At 43.3% G+C, this 22,441-nt stretch overlaps 1 protein-coding gene across 1 annotated transcript in view; it reads right to left on the bottom strand.

Annotated features, from left to right (window-relative positions):
- Positions 1-674: 674 nt before the first annotated feature.
- Positions 675-22,441, bottom strand: part of LOC124805757 (lachesin-like) — a 444,942-nt gene continuing 423,175 nt past the window's right edge. Inside the window, exons 6-9 of the mRNA XM_047266324.1 lie at positions 21,779-21,927; positions 19,741-19,803; positions 17,684-17,743; positions 675-922 (exon numbers count right to left, since the gene is read on the bottom strand). Of these exons, the coding sequence (XP_047122280.1) occupies positions 675-922; positions 17,684-17,743; positions 19,741-19,803; positions 21,779-21,927 (520 nt within the window). The remainder of the gene's footprint in view (positions 923-17,683; positions 17,744-19,740; positions 19,804-21,778; positions 21,928-22,441) is intronic.

Raw genomic sequence — 22,441 nt, 5'->3', positions numbered from 1 at the left:
AAAGTAGGTAGTGAGAAACGCCGAAAAGCCAACAAGTCTTTGCAAAAAACGAAGTCACGATTCACGTTGTGGATTTAACAGAGTTCACTTTGCCACATACGTTCGTTGTGTAGCGTACTTTTGCTTATATACAGTCAGTATTAAAATTCACATGAAAATGTTCCATTTCGCTCGAGAATACCTGCTTCAAAAATGCACAGCAGTTTGTATCACTTCGAAAGTTTATTACAACACTGTCACATTTTTCAAAGAAGAAGAATTCCATGTTGAGCGTTCCAAGGCAGACTTCGCTGCTGCTTCTATTTCTTCCATGTGTTGCGATTTTGTTGTGGATATCATATGTCTGAAGGGCATTGCAATTTATGGCTGTTCCTTAGCAAAAGGTATGCAGTCGTGTTGGACGAACAACTGCTTTCGCTTTTCATTTACTGCTTGAAAAGCGAGCCACGCTCGCCAGCCGCTCTACACCAGGTACTGCACTACCACGTAGAGTACATTTTATACTGGTATGTTACTACTCTGACACCTTCTGAAATCGTTGCCGTTGTGCAGACGTAGGCTGCGAGAGAGGTGAAGTATGTCGAGACTGCCCTGACGTCCGGAAGCAGGTGGCAGCTCCTGCCGGCCCGAGCAGAACAGCAGCTCTACGTCGCCCATTGCAGAACCGGCGGCCGTCACCGGCAGTCGGTGGCGGCCGGCGTGAGTAGCGGCAGCAGCAGCAGCGGCAGCAGCCAGTGCGCCGCCGTCGTTCTCGCGCCCCTGGACACGGCGCCGCGGCGCGCTCCCGAACTCACGCTCGCCCCCGCACCTGCTGCCCCCGCCGCCCCCGAGGCAGACGCCGCCCCCGGCAGGTCGCGCGACGGGCCAGGCGGCTGCGGCAGCGGCTCCACCGGTGACGCCGCCACCATCGCCTGCAGCGGCGCTGCAACAGTCCGCGAAACTCCGCTAGCGTCTGACGTCACTTTGCAACTGACCTTTACTACCACAGCGTCCAACACAATTACTTGGAGTACGTATGATGAAATATTTGTCAAATAGTGACATTTTACTTTGAATCTCTTAATAATACGCTAAAGAACCAAAGCAACTGCTATACCTGCCTAGTATCGTGTAGGGCCACCGCGAGCACGAAGAAGTGTCGCAACACGACGTGGCATGGGCTGGATTAATGTATGAAGTAGTGCTGGAGGGAACTGACACCATGAATCGTGCAGGGCTGTCCATAAACTCGTAAGAGTAAGGGGGGGGGGGGGGGGTAGAGATCTCTTCTGAACAGCACGTTGCAAGGCATCAAAGGTATGCTCATTAATATTCACGTCTGGGGTGTTTGGTGGCCAGCGGAAGTGTTTAAACTCTGTAGCAATTCTGAACGTGTGTGGTATCGCATGTCCGTCGGAAAGCACAGTGGACATGGATGGATGCAGGTTGTCATACAGGATGCTTACGTACGTGTCACCTGTCAGAGTCGTATTAGACGTATCTGTGGTCTTATATCGCTCCTACTGTACACTCCCCACACCATTATAGGTCCTCCATCAGCTTGAACAGTCCCCTGCTGACATGCAGGGTCCATGCTTCATGAGGTTGTCTCCATTCCCGTACAAGCAAATCCGCTCGATACAATTTGAAACGAGACTCGTCCGACGAGGCAACGTGTTTCCAGTCAGTTCAATGTCGGTGTTGACGGCTCCAGGCCAGGCATAAAGCGTTGTTTCGTGCAGTCATCAAATCCCCACTTCATCGCTACCTCGGAAATGCTGTCCCACCGCTCGCGCGCCAACTGTAACTTCACGTTCAAACTCACGTAAATGTTGATAACCTGCAGCTGTAACCAACCTGACAAATGCGCCAGCAGTTGTGTTATACAGTTTTACTCACTAACTATTGCCACCTAGAATAACTCCGAAAGTATGATAGTAGGTGAAAAGTTTTTTTTTTGGGACAAAATTTGCATGGGACAATGGGGGCCACAATATCGCGTTGGTTTTTTGTTGCTTGATAAGGTCCCTTCAGAGATATGAAGATCAACTTTGTTTTTTAAATGGGGTGTTATAGTTTGGTACTTCTTTTCTGATAGCGGCAATCGAGACGAATCCGGTGATGTGTCTTTGAATGTCAACAAAGGCCACAAAGGTAGCATGAACCTCCATTTACAGAACGTGTTCGAAGTGATGACCATTGGTATCATTACAGTGCTGTAATATTCTTATCATGGATTGAGTGGTATTCCTTATCACATCGGCGCTTACCGAAGCAAACACTTTGACTATTCTCTCTAGCATATTTTCAGGTGTAGTTGGAACGTCTTTATAAACAATGTCTTTTATGAATCGGACAAGAAGAAATCCAGAGGTGTCAAGTCTGGCGAAAGAGCCGGCCGAAACACATCTTCTCCGCGTCCAATCCTACGATTTGGGAATTGTCTCTGCAACTCATTTCTATCCATCAGCGAAAAATGTGCCGGACATCCATCGTGTTGATTCCACGCTCTGTTCCTTGTTCCTAAAGGTATTTCTTCCAATAACTGACCTAATGTTTCTTGCAGCCAACATGGATTTTTAGTTGCCCAGTAATGCGTGCTACGGAAAATAAGATTTCCATGGTACGTGAGTGTAGCCTCGTCAGTAAATAAAATCAAATTGAGCGTCAGGATTGGTAACTCTGACAGAGGAAGAGCTAATTAATACATACGACTCTGCTTTATAAACACTTCGTGTGTGACTTAGGTTTTGCATAGGACTGAAGTGGATGTTATAGTAAGTTTCTCGACATGAATGTAAGTGCTGATAGACGATTTGTAGAGAGATGAGCATTATTAGGCCTTTAGTATGGAGCATCAAGCAGCTGCAGCAGAGCAGCGATCCGTTATCCGTGAGATTAGCGTTATTAAATTCTTTGCAGGTCATTGAAATTTAGTTCAAGTATGACCTATTATTTTTATTACGGTTCTATATTCAGGATGCCAAATCACACCAGGGTCCGGAGTATCATGCCCTAGTGGGGATTATTTCGGGAGTTATTGATGTTTTTTTGAAGTTTTACTGAAATTGAGATAAGCTCTGTATTAAACCTGCGAGCACCAATTATGGTATGAGGACCAGATAGACATCATAGTAATTAGCGCTTTTTTGAGATTGAGGTGTATTTCAACAGTTATTCGCGTTTGTTTCTACTCTAGATCTATCATTGTAGATTATCTAGTACATTATGGCCAAAGTTATTAAATTATTTTCTAAGGCAGGGAAAATGAGGTATCAAGTGACAAGATTGAGGTGTTTCAGACCGACAACGAAAACAGAGTAATTGCTGAACGCTATTTTGAAAATGAGAAAAATTGCTACGGGGTTTCCCTCTAACAAATTTTGTACCCCATGATGTAACCTATCACATCAGACTACTGATACAAGTGCCATGAAACACCCTGTAGAAGGAACGGGCTCGGGATCACGAGAAGAGTCGGCAGTTAATGTACTCCGACTTCACATCGTTGTATTCACTGAGTCACGGAAGGTTATATACAGAATTTTTGACCATGCAGGGAGGTGCTGTAAACGTATTTTCTAAATTGTACAGCGTGTTTCGGACTCCGTTTGTGGTGAGTTCCACCGAGTGGATACAGAGGAATACGACCTATGCTGAGGAATTATCACTTCCACAGACGTGTTGGTCTTTGACATTGAACGGTTACTTTGACTCGGAACTTTAAATAATTTTCATTAAACGTTTATAAGTGTGGCACTCTAAACATTTTCATATGTACTCCGTTGTCTGCTATAAAAATCGAGTTGCAGTACAGACACACTTCGACATTGAAAGTGTTCGTGTTTTAAGGTGGTCAAATATTTGTGTACCTCTGCTATTTGCCATTCTTCTACTATTTGATAGGTTTTATAATGGGGTGTGAATTGCGCAAAAAACCTATGAACTTTTTGATTATGAACTGTTACAACACTACACACTATGCACTAGCTCTTCAATAAAATTTAGTGCAAGTATAGATGTTCAGATTAGGCGTAGTGTTCTGCAGTTTCTTCTTTTTACTACACAGTAGAAAAGTATGTAAGTGTAGGAACAAGAATGGTATAGAAGCTGACTAAGATGCCGCTAAGTGGGGCGCGACTGCCGGATGCTCAATGGTGTCGAAAAAGAATATCAGTACGAAAGCTTGGACGTAGTTTTGTCAGAATGTGCAAGAGGGAAACCAAGAACAACTGATATATACTAAGATGGTATCTGTTCTTTCGGAAACCAAGAACAACTGATATATACTAAGATGGTATCAGTTCTTTCGGACATGTAAGAAAGAACAGATACCATCTTAGTATATATATAGTTAAGGCTCACCGGCCACTAGACCATCTTCTTCTTCTGCGCAGATGCACAAACAGCGCCCGAACTCTTAAGGAAATCGGCAACGCACCGCGAACAATGAGTATAATGGGCGGGGGTACTACGAATGTAGTGCGGGACAGTACGTTGAGAATGCGGGTTTCGCGGGATGCGTGCCAGAGATAAGTCCCTGCAGTCGCACTATCCTCTGTGTCCTCGGTGGATAGAGCGTCAGCCATGTAAGCAGGAGATCCCGGGTTCAAGTCTCGGTCGGGGCAGACATTTTCATCTGTTCCCATTGACGTATGTCAACGCCTGTAAGCAGCTAAGGGTTTTCATTTCATTGTAATAACAACTGATTCACCACTCTGACCACAGCGCATAGCACAGAGACTGCTCTGTTGTAACGAGACTAAATGTAGTAACTTCACCTAGAGGTTTCATAAGAACACATTTCTGGATGCAGATTCTGCATGAAGGAATGTTCTAAGACTCAGAAGTTAAATACTATAGCACTTGAGAACACTGACAGGCTCAGGAAACGAGAACACATAATCTCACAGGTGTGGGGGGAATCACGTCATCGCCTGCTATAAAACCTCCGCCCTTCTCTAGCTGCTGAGTCAACCTTCACACAGAGAGACCGATTTTATAATCAGATCGACCTCCCAGATGACGACCTGGCTTGTTAGAGCAGACACAGAATGCAGAAAATGTGTTAAAGCAAACACAGAACGTGGCAAAGGAGATACCGTCTGTCTCGAGGTAATTACTAACAAATGCAGAGGTCTTTTGTGATGGTCACCACACTAGGCGTGGGAGTGTCCACTGCTCAGTAAGGAAAAAGAAGCTCGTTCTCGGAGTGAAGGCACTCCTAATGGTTCAAATGGCTCTGAGCACTATGGGACTTAACATCTGTGGTCATCAGTCCCCTAGAACTTAGAACTACGTAAACCTAACTAACCTAAGGACATCACACACATTCATGCCCGAGGCAGGATTCGAACCTGCGACCGTAGCAGTCCCGCGGTTCCGGACTGAGCGGAAGCCACTCCATCTGTATCAAGAATAATGATGGAACAAAGCCTCTGTTAAGTTGCAGGATGCTTTGGTGAATTCAGCCCGTCTTCACAAGCCGCTGCCAACTTGGAGACAACTGCTGCAAGTCCAAAGCTGTCTTTCTGGCCATAGAGAAGACTTCTGATATGCATGGAGCAGTTCTGCCAGTCACAGTCGTGACTAACTGAGGGTGGAGGCCGAGCCGATCGACCATGGATAGAGAACCGGTCGTCCATCTGCAAGCTGATCAACTTTGGCGCTGGGTGCTGTATCGCCACTACTGGGGCAGTACAAACTCCTCCTTACCGGTTGTATGCTGGGACCACCACTCGGACTGTCTTTTGTGTTGCTGTTAAATCCTCTGCCTCCACGCAATCTCGACAGTACTCTGGAAGTGAGACTAAGCGCAGTCTCACTCATCGAAAGCGCTGAGACTTCGACACAGTCTGGGCTGCGGAGACACACAGCCACCGCCCCCTCCTACTGGACGCGGCGCTGAGCAGAGACAACGACAGGACCTGCGCTCAGCAAGTTCCTCGCCGGGCATCGAGACGGCAACTTACGATTTCAAGTAGCGCGGATGCAGCGCAGTCAATGCCAGGCATCGCTGGAAGAGGATGGAGTGATTGTAAAACTCTCGCCGTCAAATGATTGTTAACTGGATGACGTTTCTCTAGCTCCCTCGTGCTCCAAAGGATCACTCGGCCTCACTCTCCGCTAGAAACCCTGATAACAACATGACCACAGCTCGGGTCGTAAAACTATGCACTTCCACTCTAGGCAGCATATGTCGCAGGCTTATCGTGAATTGAGTGTGAACTGAGGGAATAAAACTCTATTAAATTTCATTACACCTCTTACACGCTGAGCATGATAATTAGGTGGCTTTGAAAAATTATGCTAGAGTGGTATTTTTTTCCTTACAGATATAAAAATAAAAGAGACTATTCTGCTCTTACATTTCCTCCCCACCTGATTACGTTTATAATGTCTTCTTCTTTAGTATTTCAGCGTGTGCTGGTCATTGTGTGAACCAGTAAAACCATGGCTGCAGAGCTATATCGTTTTCCGAAAGTGGCGGTTTGCTCGTTTCTGTGGGCACTGAGAACGCGGGGGAAAGAGGGTTTCTCCAGTCTGGTGGTAACGGACTGGTCTTTTCCGAATGTCCCTAAACCGGCGGTAACGAGGTTATACGACGTCAAAACAAGGTGGAGTCATTTCCTTATGGTTGCCACTGTTTTTCAACATGCATTGCACACAAACCTGAAAGTAGTCATGAGGAACAGCATCTTTGTCAACAGGAGCAGGGAACGGCCAATGAAAATGCATACATTCTGCTACTGTGTTTGGACCCAGGACGTAAATGCTAAAGAATTTTGCGCAGTGAAGCCATCATGCGCTGTAGAAATTATGTGCCCTCTGGAGTAGCATATTTCTAAAGTTGAGAAATAACGATCCTTTATGATCAACTGAGTTATAACTTGCAGTGTGGAAAATTGAGAGATTCGCACAGCATGTTCCCGGGCTCAGGGTTGGATGTTGGGCTGAGCTTTTCGGTATTTTTGGAGAGTGCCACCTTATGTGAATGCGCACTTGCTCTATAAGTAGAGCTCACAATTATTTCAGACCGTGAACCAGTATTTATCTGGACGGTAGTGTTTTAGAGAACGAGACGGATTTGACGCAGTTTAGTGGAAGCCTGTAAGATGCACTGACGAGCCAAAATATAACCATTGCCTAGTGCGAGATTGAACGCATCCTGGTGCTTCTGCGGAAATGTGACGCAGTAAGGAAGAGGTGTCAGGGGAAGGGAGACGACGAGTGGGCAGTCGTTACACCGAAGAACGGCCCACAAATGCGGAAATTGTCTGATAAAGGGCACATTGCTATGGCGCTGCACCTGGAAACAAGAACCTCAGAAACGGCGAAGCTGGTCGGCTGTTTGCGTTCTACTGTCGTGAGCAACTAGAGAAAGTGGTTGAACGGTTTTACACTTAACACTGTGCTGTCTGTGATAATGTTATTTATTTATTTTGCTACCATCATCAACGCCTGAAAAATTATCGCAGATGTATTACATGTCATACTTGCTCTGACATACGTTGCCACTGAAGGACATAACTGTCAATAAAAAGGAAAAATTGTAGCAAGATTAAAATATGATGGCCGATTGAAATGTTGTCCTTTTGTCAGTGGGCCATCATCTTTTTCATATTTCAATCTTGCAAAAATTTTCATTTTTACTGGGAATTATGGTCTTGTCAAAGCATGAAGCGTGAATACATCTGCAATAATAATCTGATACATCTGCTGTAATTTTTCTGCCGTTGATGATGGTTGAAAACTGAAACCGGTAGCAAAATAAATAATACTATCTCAGACAGCACAGTGCTACGCATTTCGTAAAATTCGTACATGCTGTTGACCAGCGTCTAAGCGGGACGATTGGGTTGAAGAATTGTGGAATAACGCGTGGCCATATGGTACTGGACGTTCACGTCTCATCATTAAACGTAAAGGTCGGAGGATACCCACTGTGTAATCCATGGTAGGCACAGATCTGTGAGAGATCTGACTCCAGACTACAAAACTGACGCAGGCGCATGTGATGCGGATCACACTGTCCAGGCATCATTGTTGAACATGTAGCTCCATATAACACGGTTACTACGTGTTCCTGTGTTGACCTAACGACCTAGTCAGTTAAGATTGCTGTGGGCGCAGTATCACTGAATTTTCACGGTGAATTGGTAGAAACGTGTAGCCCGAATTAATCACATTTCTTGTCACGCCACGTCGATGTTTGGGTCCTAACCTGCAGTCATCCAGGCGAATGGCTGCCCCAAACGTGCACTGTGCCACAGACGCTGGCCGGTGTGAACAGAACTATGCTGTGGGGTACATTGAGCTGGGTTTCTACGGGACATAATGTAGTATTCGTAGGCACCATGACAGCAGTGTAAAGATACCATGGCAGCAATGAACTACGTGAACATTATTGCGAACCTCCTGTGTCCCTTCACATTTGAAATCTTCTCTCAGGTCGACAACATCTTCCAGCGGAAAAACTCTCCGCGACCGAAGGTCAGAATCGTGAAGCAGTGATTTGAGGACCATAATGGTCAACTCTGATTGATATCTTAGCTAGAAAATGTCCCTGATCTGCACCCATTGGAGCACACTTCGGGCGCCAGCTGCGTGCCCACAAACCACCCTCTCGTAATTTTCGGGAATTTAGTAACCTGTGAGAAGACTCCTGGTGCCGCATACTTCTGGAAACCCATCAGGACTTGTAGAATCCATGCCCAGCAGAATCACCGCTGTACTGTGTTTGAAAAGTGGAACAACACGCTAGTAAACAGGTGGTCATTAAGTTTTGGCTCATTCGTGTATATTTTTTTCGGTGGGAATATGAAAGCGATTTTTCTAAAGGCTCCTTCCCCATAGACTTTCAACTGCATTCCTGTTTTGTTGTCGTTGAGTTTACTGGCGGGAGTTGCTGGTAGCCATTTGGAGGCAGTTTATGCACTACCGGTGACCACATTGCAGTCCAGTAGTAGTATTTCCCGACAGTCGTAAGATAGCTAAGAGGTTTTTGGTTATTGAATTTTGAGTTGAGAAGTTTAACCCTAATTCGTGGGTCAAAGCGATACCGATGATCCTCATTTGCACTGATTTTACTAGTGTAGCAGTACAGAAAATTAATCTGCCTCCGCCAACAAACTTTTTAGATTAAAACTGCGAGCACTGTGTCGCGAAATTTCTCTCGCGCGCCCGTCATCGCCAGCAGTGTGTGGATTTTGGCCGCGGTCTGGAGTCCGATATCGGATGACCTTACAAAATCTCCGAAACATGGAGATAAGGAACGTTTCAGCCTTTATTACATTTTAACATTTGGAATCGACATAGACAGTGCGGCAATTCAAATACCGTGTAATTATATTCTTCTGATGTGCGCAGGCTTCCACAGCTATTGTTAATCTAAAGAAAATCCTTTCGGGTATTGGGACACATCATTTTGTAGCAGAAAAAAAATATCTGGGTCATCAGTCTTCTGACTGGTTCGATGCGGCCCATCACTAATTACTCTCCGGTGACAACCATTTCATACCAGAGTAGCAGTGCAATGTTAATTATTTGCTAGGTGTATTCCAGTCTCTGTCTTCCTCCATAGTTTTTACCGTCTCCAGTACCCTGTAGTACCTTGGAAGTTATTCAGTGATGTTTTACCAGCTGTCCCATCTTCCAGTCTCTTCCACGTATTCCTTTCCTCTCTGATTCTGCACAGAATCTCCTCATTCCTTACCTTTACAGCATTCTTCTGCAGCACCGCATCTCAAGTGCTTCGATTCCCTTCTGTTCCAGTTTTCCCACTGTCCATGTTTCACTACCATACAATGCTATGCTCCAAACGTACATTGTCGTAAATTTATTCCTCTGCTTAAGGGCTACGTTTGAAACTACTGGACTTATCTTGGCAATGAATACTCCTTCTTCCAGTGGCACTCTGCTCCTCTTTGCTCCGGCAATCATACGTTATTTTCTGCCTAGGCTGCAGAATTCCTTCAGATGTAAAGTTATTCGCTGTAGTTATTTTTTATACTTCTCATTACTTTGATTTCTCTTCGACTAACTTTCAAACGATATTCTGTATTCACTAGAGTGTCCATCCCAGTCAACAGAACCTTTAATTGTTAGTCGCTTTTACTGAAGACAGCAGTGTCATGAGCCAATCGCATTACTGACATCCTATCATCTTGACCATTAATATCACTCTTGAACCGTTCTTTTATTTCTGTATTTCTTCTTCAATGTACAGATTGAACAGCAGGGGCCAAAGTCTACAACCCTGCCTTACACCCTTTTTAATTCTGGAACATCGTTCTTGCTCTTCCAGTCTTCTTGTTCCGTCTTGGCTCTTGTACTCATTGTATATTACCAGTTTTTCCCTATACCTTATCCCTACTTTCCTGAGAATTTAGAAAATCTTGCACCATTTTAGACTGTCGAACGCCTTTTCCAAATCCACGAATCCTTTGAAAGTGTCCATTATGGAGAGCAACGTCAGAAATTCCTCTCTCGTGCCTTTACCTTTCCTATTGCTAAACTCATAGTCACCTTACTGATCTTAATTATCTTTTATATTCTTCTCTATGTTATTCTTGTTATAAATTTGGATGCATGATCTCTTAAGCTGACTATGCGATAATTCTCGCACTTGTCAGCTCTTGCTATCTTTGGAGTTGTATGGGTGATGTTTTTCCGAATGTCTGATGGCATATCGCCAGTCTAATACATTCTACACAACTACGTGACTAGTCGCTTTGTTGCTACGTCCACAAATGATTTTATAAATTCCGATGGAATGTTGTCTTTCCTGCTTTATTTGATCTTAATTCGTCCGAAGCTCCTTTAAATTATGATTCTAATACCGAGTGTAATACAGAATCTCACGATGACTCTAATTTCTTCTTCTGGCACGCCATCACAGAAGTCTTTCCCACCAGAGAAGCCTTCAGTGAACTCTTTCCAAATATCCGGTCTCTCCTCTGCATTTAACATTGGAAATCCCATTTAGCTCTTAATGTGGCCGCCCTTGCTTTTAATTACATCGAGGGTTCTTTTGACTTCTCTATATGCCGAGTCTGCTTCCTGACAACCTACTTTCAATTCGTTTTTACATTTTTATGCAGCTATTTCGCCTTAGCTTCCCTGGAATACCTATTTATTCATTCCTAAGTGACTTGTATATCCATATTATTGATTTTCCCTGAACATTTTTGTTGATCAAATTACGTATTTCTTCATTTATCATTGGTTTCTTCGCCGTTACGTTCCTTGTACCAATGCATGTGATTTCTCTTTTTGGTATGTCCAACCTTCTTCGATTGAACTGGCTACCGAGGTATTCATTATCGTAGAATATTGGCAGTATCTCGTTATTCCTTAGAATTTACGTATCCCACTTCTTTCCACACTGATTCTTCCGGACTAGTCTCTTAAATTGCAGCCTACTACACATCATTACTAAATTGTGATCTAAGTCTATGGCCCCTTCTGTGTGCCCCTTACAATCCAATACCTAATTTCTTTATCTCTACGTAAACATGGTGTAATCTAGCTATCTAACGGTAACCTCCGGTATCTCCCGGCGTTTGCCAAGTATATCACCTCCTTTTGTCACTGAACAGAGTATTAGGTATTGCTACCTTATTGCAGCACACAAAACAATCATTCTCTTCTCTCATTCCTTCTACGAAGCCACGTACTCTCCCGCAACTCTTTCTTCTGCTCCTTCGCCTAAAACCGCATTCCTGTCCTACATGACCATTTGATTTTCATCTTCCTTCACGTATTGAATTTCCCTTTCAGTATCCTCTTATACTTTTTGTATCACATCATCTTCTGCTGGCGCCGTCGATATGTCCTGTTATTCCGCTTTCTGCTGATGTTGGTTCAAATGGTTCAAATGACTCTGAGCACTATGGGACTTAACATCTGAGGTAATCAATCCCCTAGACTTAGAACTACTTAAACCTAACTAACCTACGGACATCACACACATCCATGCCTGAGGCAGGATTTGAACCTGCGACCGTAGCAGCAGCGCGGTTCCGGACTGAAGCCCCTAGAACCAGTCGGCCACAACGGCCGGCCTACTGATGTTGATAGTGCCTTATACTCCTCCGACCAGAAATCCTTGTCCTTTTTCAACTTCACTTCACTAACCGCCAGTGCATCTAGACTGTCCCTTTTCTGGTCTGTTAGCTTCCCTCCCACTTTCAAATTTCTGACATTCCCACCCAGAGATCCGAATGGTGGTCTAATCCGTAACCTTCTGCTAATGGAGAGATTATGATGACACTTATGCAATTGGAAGCGATATGCTCTTTTGATACACATTGTGTGCCTTTAGTGTGGTGGTGTCCATGCCGTTGATTATTGCTGATTCTTTCGCCTTTTAGGGTCAATTTCCCACCTCAAGGACAAGAGACTCCCCTGAATCTATGTCCGTTCCGTCGCTCTCTTTGAGTAGGGTGTTGGCAGTGAGAGGGTAACTTCTTCTATTGGAAGTCATCGGCCGCGATTGCTGGCGACTTTTGTTCAAAATTTAAGCAATAGCGAGGATCGAACGCCGGAAACAGGACGTCTTCGTTACTTCTCAACAACGCTATCTCTAGAACAAACATTTCTTCCTAAAGCAATCACATATCTGCTTTATGAGCGTTTTAGTGTTACAAAATGACGTTGTTGAAAATTCAAACGGATCTGATTGAATTCTGCGTTCCCATGGTAGCGGTGCTCAGTGAGTCCGCGTCCTTGTTTCGGCCTAAGCACTGCACCAGCACGCGACGAATGCACTGTAAAAGTTGTTGCACCCACTGCTAGCGGAGCAACTGGCAATGGGCGAAATAGGTTTAACGCTCCTCTACCACCAGGACAGTGTTAAAACATCCCAGTTTTCAATCCAAATCAACGTCTTGTAGGAATTTGATAGCTCCCAAATAATTTCACATAGCCAATCAGGAGGCTGGAAAAACTCATTCCTATCAACATTCATTTAACTAACAAGTGGCAGTTTGAAACCCCCATTGCAATCTCAACCAAGATGAAATTATTCAAATAACGGTTCAAACGCGTAAGGATCAGACACGTGGCATCACTATTATCTGCTTATGTTTATTTTCCAGCATTTAACCGTGCCCACCTTTAATATGGTGACGAATCAAATGAAAACCTTAAAAGTGAAACGAAACCCTGGAAAGTTCTAATATAGATTTGGTTCATGGCAGGAGACATCCTTGTGTTTCGACAAATGACTAACAATTGGCAGCCTGTTGCTGTATCACTTTGACAGAGCATAGATGGCTACCGCGTTGTCGACAGACACCGGCCTGGAACAGCGAACTGTGATACGTATTTCGAGTAATGAAGGAGCTAAACCTGTGGGAACGCATCGTTCGATCAAACCAAATTATTATAATTCGCGTATGTCTGTGCAGAAAGTGTATGAATGGCATAGGAATATTATTACTGCAAATCAAATAGCCAGTATTTTGGATATTAGTGTTCGTTCGGCACACCATTTCCCCCATGTGCTATTATTCAATAAAGTGTCCGAAAGATGGGTGTCACGTCCGGTGACCAATGAACTGAGACATTATCGAGTCAGTGCTGGTGAGGAACGCTTAAGTCGTTTCCAGATCGAAGACTATGGACTTCTGCACTGGATTATTGGAGTGTACGAAACCTAGGTGCGCTGTCACAAGCCTAAAACCAAAGTAGGCAGCCGGGAATGGCGCCATAGCTCTTCACCAAAACCAAAACTTAAGCATTGGCAGGAAAAACTTTGCCCTCTCTCTATCTGAATAAAAAATGAGTTATTTTGAAAAATTACATGGAAACGAGATTAACAGGTCCAGTAGCTGAAACACTCATATATCACAAAATCACCTTCGCCCTGCAACGAGAAGCAAACGAGGACTGTAGACATTTTGTGGCAGAACGTAAATGATCGCCCCATGCAACCCGTTCAGCCGCAGCAATAGATTAAGACGTTTTAATGTCTCGAGCACCTTCCTACTTAAACAAGCGTCGGGCGGCAAGAAATTCAGAAAGAATAAAGAGGCGATGCACGAGCGACTACAACCACAGCTATAAAAATATTCTTACGAAGTTTCCACGCACTCCCAAAGCTGCGAAATGTGCGCGTCGCATGTCATGTGGACTAGGTCGAAATAATGATATAACTGCAGCTTTTTTGTGTAATAATGTATAATATTGGTTTTCATTTGATCCACACTCGTAAATATCCCAAACCACAATCCTGTGGTTATATGGATCTTTTTTTAGCCACTGACCACGGCTTCCTTACACGTCTGACGTGATATTGTGGCTTGATAACAAAGAAAAAGTTTATTGTATAAATTTTTAGCATTAACTTTTAGATTGGAACAAATAAGAAAAAATGAATTATCAAACGAACTGGTTGGGTGGGCGTGGGTCGTAGGTTGCGCTCGAATCTCTGGGTGGGTGTTCTTGAGTCGCCTTGTATGTTCCCCACTTCTGGGAATGTATTGCTACTGACGCGATACTCCACGGTGTGCCTAACTGACAATTTTCATCACTATTGACAAGATTCTCTTGGATTCTTTTGTCTGTCGACTCCTTAAAGAGGCTTTCTAATAGCTGCTGGCTCGTAGTAGCAACTTGGTTTTCTCGAAATGAAACTTATGTTGTTCATTTACGTTGTACTCTTCCAGCGCTGATTTCTTCGTACGTCTCACTGTCAAATGTATAAACATAACATGCACTTTTCAGTATTTCGAGCTACAACGTTGCGCGCACGTGATGTATTTGTGGCCACATCCATGTGGAATGATGTATATCCTTGGTGCGTGAAGTTGTAGTGGCTCACCCTTCGAGCCAAGAACAATTTCGTCGGCGGTGGTATCTAGTAGAATTTTTTTTTCTCGTTTTCCGGGAAATTTCACGATATTGACTGCAAGTGGACACATGTATGGAAGAAAAGTGATTCTTTGGTCTATTTCCTCTTTCTCCTGGCTTGCTGCATCTTTTGCTTCCTTAAAAGATTTTCTAAAGGGTGCTCCACTATGGCAACACAGGTCAACAAAATCAAACGATACATTCTTTCGATATCCCGTAATTGTTGACATGTAAGTATGAAATTTGGCTCAAAGATTCCTGCAACCTTCAGCTGTAATGGTGCAAGAGAGGGGCGCTCTGCGTGCGAACCTCTAGCTCAGCAACGCTTCAAACTGCGCAACGTCCACACATGCAGAGAAGAAAATGCCACACACCAGGAGTTCATGTGAGCTGTAAGATAGGTTAATTATGTCTTATTGGAGCCGGCCGCTGTGGCCAAGAGGTTATAGGTGCTTCAGTCCGGAACCGCGCTACTGCTACGGTCGCAGGTTCGAATCCTGCCTCGGGCAAGGATGTGTGTGCTGTCCTTAGGTTAGTTAGGTTTAAGTAATTCTAAGTCTCGGGGACTGATAACCTCAGATTTTAAGTCCCATAGTGCTTAGACCCATTTATGTCTCATTGGTATCAAATCTCACCCCACCCCAGCTCATCGCCACCATGGACGAGTCACACGATGGGAAGGTCGTCAAACCACCTCTTTCCCACATTTCCGCCCTTTCATAGACGCCTCCGCGAGAGAGCTCAGAACCACGACAGAATCGAAACGAAAAGGCGTCAGGGGCTAGCATAAAGGGCGCCTATGAAGGTACTTCTTCCCTTGCCGCGTTGATTGCCACGGATTTTGCAGCCAGAAACAATACTTCACAGTCGATGAACCACAGGGCGATGTTCTTGACAAATTTGGCCACTGCTGCCAAACTCTGGCCATTTCAACCCTTCTCTAGGAACGTTGTGGAACTGAAAACACTCTGATTGTGGTAGCACCCGTTTGGAGAGTAGCATCATAACAATTTTTGCTGTGCCGTACAGGGTGGGACACCTAACGACCTTACAAGACGATTCGCCGAAATTTGAACGTGAAGCAAAAAGATGTTTGTGTGCGTTGTGACCCTTCCTTTTTCGCTTCGTCCTGTGGAATATTCATGGGTGGGTTCGACTTTGACAAACACGCGAATAAGTTAGGAAAGTGTCCGTTTAAGACCGCTCAATTCAGCATCAATCTCGGTGACATTTATGCATCTTTGTTGAGCACGTTAATAATGTACCTGTCACAATGTTCGACACCATTCCAGCCTTGTTGCTGCTCTTGCGCCTAAACGTATGCAAACTCCACCTAAGAGTGTCGAAGAAGTTGCCTGTCACGCAGGCGTTAGAGCAGCCTCATATCTGAATTGGTGTCAAAGTTTCTGACCGGTACATTTTCAACCTGCTCAAAAAGATGCGTGGGTGGCACTGATGGTGTTACGAAACTGGATGGTCTTGGAGGGATAATTTGTCATTTTATTCACACATGTGTCAATGTAGGACCCTCCAGTGACAATGTCAAATGAGGGCAAAAGAGGGGGCGATGAAAAGGATAAAAATACAGTTGGGTCGGGATCACGTTCTGATTGTGTCTAATGGATGTGAGCGGTCTCTAGTGGTTCTATCCTCTATGGCTCACCAAAACTTGCTGTAGCCTTCTACTCTAATGGGATGAGATCACATTTTGTGTGACAGTAGGCCCTCGATGTCCTTAGAATGCGGTTGAAACGGCCATGGGGTAGCATCACAGACCAAACGTGTAAGAACGTAGTCCTTTTAGTCACCGCACGTTTGCGTTGGGCAGAGGGTGGCGAAATTTGCTGCCAATGTAACATCATTAACCATTCTTACAACTCACATTAACTAATGAGGAGTGGCCTCATTTCCAGTGTTTCAACACCTTGCCGTCTGAAGCGTCGCTGATCCCGAAGGTGACGTTGCGGGGTGCCATTCTATAGCACTATTACAGAGGAAGGTTGCAGGCACCTTTGAGCAAAATTCAGACATGTGCGTTGCAATGCGGGGTTTCGAATAAGTCGTCATCTACTTTTCCTAAGCAGTTTTAATAAGGCATTTATTTCAGGTGTTTTAGCACGGCTGGGAGACAGCCTACGAGAGACTACACATTACCTTACGTTAGCACTTTAGTCAGGACGATAGCAGCTCATTACATGCATGTACATGTCTATATGGCCTTTTCCTTAAAAACTCCATGGCCTAGCATACCACCACCCTTCTTTCTTATTACGATATCCAGGAAAAGAAGACATCCATTCCCTTCAAGTTCAACCACTTCAGTAAAGTTCCGAAAAATGCTATGTAAGTGGTCCAGAACTCAAACTTATCGTTGACCTACCGAAAGAGGTGTTAAGGTTTCAGATGGGCAGTTTGAAGTTCCACGTCCTCCAGATGTTCCTGTAGAGATTTGAAATCCCAGAGGCCAGTAAGTATTAGCCACAGCTACTTACCACCTCATCAATAACACTACCTTTTAAGATTCAGACAGCAACATCGATCTATTTGATGAAAGTAATGATTTGAGAAATTATAAACTGTTTGTAAATAAAACCAACCCAGTGAATTGTAAGTATCGAAATCCACAACCAATGAAGGAATTTATTCAGCCAACACACTGTCGACGCTATTTTTTCTTTTCTTTCAGTATTTATGTCACTGTTGTAGGATGGTGTCGCACATAAAATGGTACAGGAAGTGGTACAGGTGGCAAGACTATATGTGAACGACGTTATGGGCCGATTTTTCTGATAATGTGTAATCTACGGGGTGTCCTATTGGTGACGAAAGCACCGGCGAGAATACTTACGGCTGGTAGTGAGGATCAGCGCGTTCGTCCGATCCGGTCGTAGAGTAGTTGTCTTTAGTGCTGAAAAGAAACAGATTTACAATTATAGCGTTTCCCGTGTACAACTAACATGTACATGCAAATTTCATATTTATTATTTTCTCGTTGAGTATTTTTTAAGTTACTCAGAGTAGAAAACCTAAAGTTGATAAAATATTTCCATACATTTTCGAAGGACAATCACTGTAACCAGAACAAAATTAAAGCGAAAATTGGTTAGGAAAGGACTTCTGGGGATATAAACGCGCTGCAATCTGAATCAGATCACTCTTTTGAACTTTAAGAGATAAAAGTTTTATAATTTAATCAACGGAACAGTGTGAATCACGTCCTATAGAATACTCACATAAGTCATGGTCTAGACTATTTATTTAATTAAATAATGAAATAACGTTGAGTTGTCCTGCAACAAATGCCACCTTTCAGTAGGTGTGTGGAACTTTTACAATCGGCTTTTCTGCTATCCTCCACTAATCACTTTATTAATGTATACTTACGATCAACTGCGACTTCGAGAAATTGGTGCATGTAATCAAATCTATGTTTCTCGTTAAAGTTGTTTACCAACAGCATTTGTCCTGCTACGGTTTGCTGAGGATATCTGTTTCCTCTTATCTGATGTTTTCGAGTTCTGTATTTTAATTGTGACATAATTTTCATGCAGTCACCGAAGTATTCAACCGATAACTGTCTCATTGCTGCAAACCAAAGGTTTTTGTTTAGTGACTATGGTTCTAATGTACTATACGATCCCCTGTTTGACTTCCAGCTTCTTTTCATACGAGACACATCCATATATTTACTTTACCCGGCATGAAATTACTACGCCGCTCTTCACTTTCGCTGTCATCCTTTGCTGTCATATGTTCAGATTCAAGAGCAAGTTAATAGGTCTTGAGAGGGACGGTTTATACTAGGTGACTTGAACAAATCTTAATTATAAAAGTACTGCTGAAATGACTTTGTACAAATGGCGTTATGAAGTTTTCGAGCTAGCTTAGTCAAGATGGTAGGACAACATACAGGTTTACAGAAAATTTGTTGAAATAAAAAACTATCATTAATAATTATTGATTAAAACGTGAACAATAAAACTACAATTACCCTTCGTGCAAGCTACTTTCTGATTAATGTTTATTGAACTAAATTGTTATGGGATTATATACACTTAAGCTGTATTTGAATTATTTTTAAATCTCATGAATTTGTCCTACTTACTGTTTCGCAATGTTTGGCGTTATTTTATACAATGTGAAGAGAAATCACCCGAAAAGCTTTTAAGACTGCTGCAGGGTATGTAGAACTGAGAAATAACTCGTAACAAAGATATTCGTTACGTTGCACCTGCAAATTGAAGGGGCTCTCCAGATACAATTAGTGTCAGTTCTTCTCATAGCGTAGGCGATAGCGCACGAGACTGCTCAGCCTTTGGCTGGGGTTCGATCCTTGCTAGTATTCCACGTCCAGTTTTCGTATGACTTTCTTGTTCGGTTTCAGGAAACCGAACGAAGAACACGTTTGGCGACACCGCCTCTGGAAGCCCACTTTAATTTGTAAACACAACGACCTGACTGACTAACTTCAGTGCTAATTAATTCGCAAATGGCGCAAAGTATCGAATTTTATCTTAGAAGTTATTTTGTAGCACATCCTGCCTTAAAGAATCCTTACAAGCTTTACAGACTGACCTACGTGCATATAAAATTTACATCTTATAATAAATCGTCATTCTGTGAAGGAATGATTTTAATCGTTTTTATCTCCAGCTCGTAATAAAATATCACACACATAAAATTTTCCACTTCATGCTTGATTAGTATGATTTCAGACAAGTGTTTACTGCCTACAAAATGGACAATGTTCTCTGACGACAGCCGACGAAATATTTTCTTATAAACGTCAGATAATTAACTTCTTTAGACAACGGCTTGCATGTGAGAAGTCAGATAATCGTTACTCCTCATCAAGTTGTTACGTCTTTCTCAATTGATTCGTAAATAGCGTTCTGAAATATTTACCTGGGACGGTAGTCTCTGGCATTATCGTAGTCGTTGTCGGCGGTCTTGTCGGGATTTTGATCTCTGTAATTACAGAAAAATTGTTGATGTAGAACGCAGTTGTAATTTAAAATAAAAATTACTGTTAGACTACTGCTTGCAACAATAACTGATATTTGTGAGCAAAGGAAAGTAATAATAAACGTGGAGTAAATTTTGTATTTGATAGTGAGACGGCATTCATATGTGGTGATGCAACAGAAAACTGAACAATTATGTCATTTCGTTGAAGAAGGGAGTGTAAGGTACTTGTATTATTTTAAGAAAGCAGTGGAAGAAGGTCGGATATAAGCCACTAGTTTATCTTAACCGAAATAACTGGAAATGTATGTGCCACAAACTTCTTTCCATCAACAATTTAAATGCCTAAATATTCCAGTACTATTTCACTATATATTTAGCAAAGTCTGAAAAATGACTTATGTACTGTCAGTGGCATAACAGAGACAGGATTTCAAAAACAGCTGCAGCTCTGTAACAGAGCTTGCTTTAGGATAAATGATACTTAATTGAAACCCTCAGCTGCCGACAGATATTGTTGATATACGTCGATGGGGACAGCTGAAAATGTGTGCTGCGAGCGGGACTCGAACCCGGGATCTCCTGCTTACTTGGCAGACGCTCTATCCATCTATTTTTTATTTGTATTTGTCGCAAGACATCCGTTTCAGTTCGTCGTTGATCGATTAACTCAGTTTTTTTTATTACAGAGCGCAGCTAACCCCCCTGACCGAACACGCTGACCTACCGTGCCGGCAGTGAGCCACCGAGGACACAGCTGAATAGCGCGACTGCAGGGACTCATCCCTTGCACCCTTGCACCCTTGCACGCTTCCCGTGAGACCCACATTCCCGACTGTCCTCAGTCTACATACTTAATGTACCTAATAGGTATTTGCCCATCCACTCATTACTCGCGACCTCTAACGTGACGATTACAGTAAGAGTTCGGGCGACCTGTGCGTGGTCGCACAAACGAAGGTCAATGGCTGTGTAGCCTTCAGCAATATATATATGAAGATAGTAACTGTTCTCGAAAGAACTGATACCATTCTTTCGAGAACAGTTACTATCTTCGTATACTTGCTTTAGGATGTTTACACGGTCTCCTACTCATCTCACCACAATGCACAGACCTTCATAGAAATAAGCGACATTTTCATAAAAGTCCTTTCCTAGGATATTGTTCAACTCGTGCGTCACAATGGTTTGAATACCTGTTACGTCATGAGAGTGTTAACCCTTGATGTGAGTCTCTGCATTTTGTTCCTTTGTGGTAGGCTCGAATTGATAACACAAAGTTTCATCACCGATGACGAGTTTGCCTAGAGAAGAACTGCCCGCATTTTGCATTTCAAACAAGTCACGGCAGGTGTCCAAGCGTCGTTGTTCTCCTTCGGGTGTCAAGGTAAGTGGGGAAAACTCAACATAGAATTTTCTCTGCATCAGAACAAACTTTAGAATGTTCTGAACACCTAATTTAGAAACGTCACTCTATTTAGATTTGTGACACGAGGACGTTGGCATTGCTCACTACAGACTGGTGGATTGTATATATATTGTTTACAGTTGTTAGTACAGGGTGCCCCCGTATTTATTGCACTGAGGTAGTTTATGCGACAGGAATTTAACCAGTCTCAGCACCTTCTGGAAGGGCTGTGTACACTTCACTGTGGGTGATGGATACATTCAAGGCCAATTACAGGGGTACCTAATACAAATGTTGACATTTCCAAACCTTTTTCACTAACATATTTCACAGTAATTTCAGTGTCAGCTCCTGACCGCACTTACGAAAGTATCTCGCAAAGAGAAGAACCGTCTCCCAAGTGGATCTTATTGGATCTATGTTTCTTGGAACATTTTTGCTAATATTGCTTATACTTTCACATGTGTCGGTTTTCGCTGTTAATTATGACACAGCCTGCTTAATGTGCCTCTAAACTAAAGAAAACTAGCGTCGTAACAGAGAGAATGGAATCGCCCGCTGAAGACGTACCGTAGAGGCGAACCGTCCCGTCGTTGTGGCCCAGTGAGTTGGTGGAGACGCAGGTGTACGTGCCCAAGTCCTTGGCCGTTATGTTGCGAATCGTCAGTCGCAGGTGCACTTTGTAGGAGAACCGCTCCTCCTCCACGTGGTGCTTCACTCTGAAACAAACACAGTTTTAGGTGGGGAATCATTCCAACGATAGTACAGTCCGCAGATGGGGACATCCAATGACATAAGCGACTTTGACATAGGGCAAGTGGTTATGGTCTGGCTCCTATGACTGAGCACGTCGGGAACACCGAGACTGACGGGCTTACTTTAGTAAGAATCTGTGGAAACTGACTGAAGAATGGAGTATGTCGACGCGTGTTGAGTAGCCTGAATGCATGCCAAATGGAACACTTTTCTGACACAAATTAATTATATGCCCTAAAAAATAAAAGAAATAGGACTTCAGTTTCAGCTAAAGAAACAGGAGTCACAATTAATCCAGTTAATTTCATCAAATGATTCACACATCATTTGAATAGCAATATCAATTCTAAAGTGAAAACTTGGCACGTTTGACTCAAGAGTAGTTACATAAAAGTGACCCATAAATCACGTGACAAGCAACATCATTTCGAAAGTAAAACTATGGCAAATCCTAAAGATGGGTCTGGGCTAAGATTC

Source organism: Schistocerca piceifrons, chromosome 7, assembly GCF_021461385.2.
Source record: "Schistocerca piceifrons isolate TAMUIC-IGC-003096 chromosome 7, iqSchPice1.1, whole genome shotgun sequence".
Classification (NCBI taxonomy): domain Eukaryota; kingdom Metazoa; phylum Arthropoda; class Insecta; order Orthoptera; family Acrididae; genus Schistocerca; species Schistocerca piceifrons.
The sequence above is the reverse complement of the archived record's forward strand: the minus strand, read 5'-3'. Positions and strand labels throughout refer to the sequence as shown.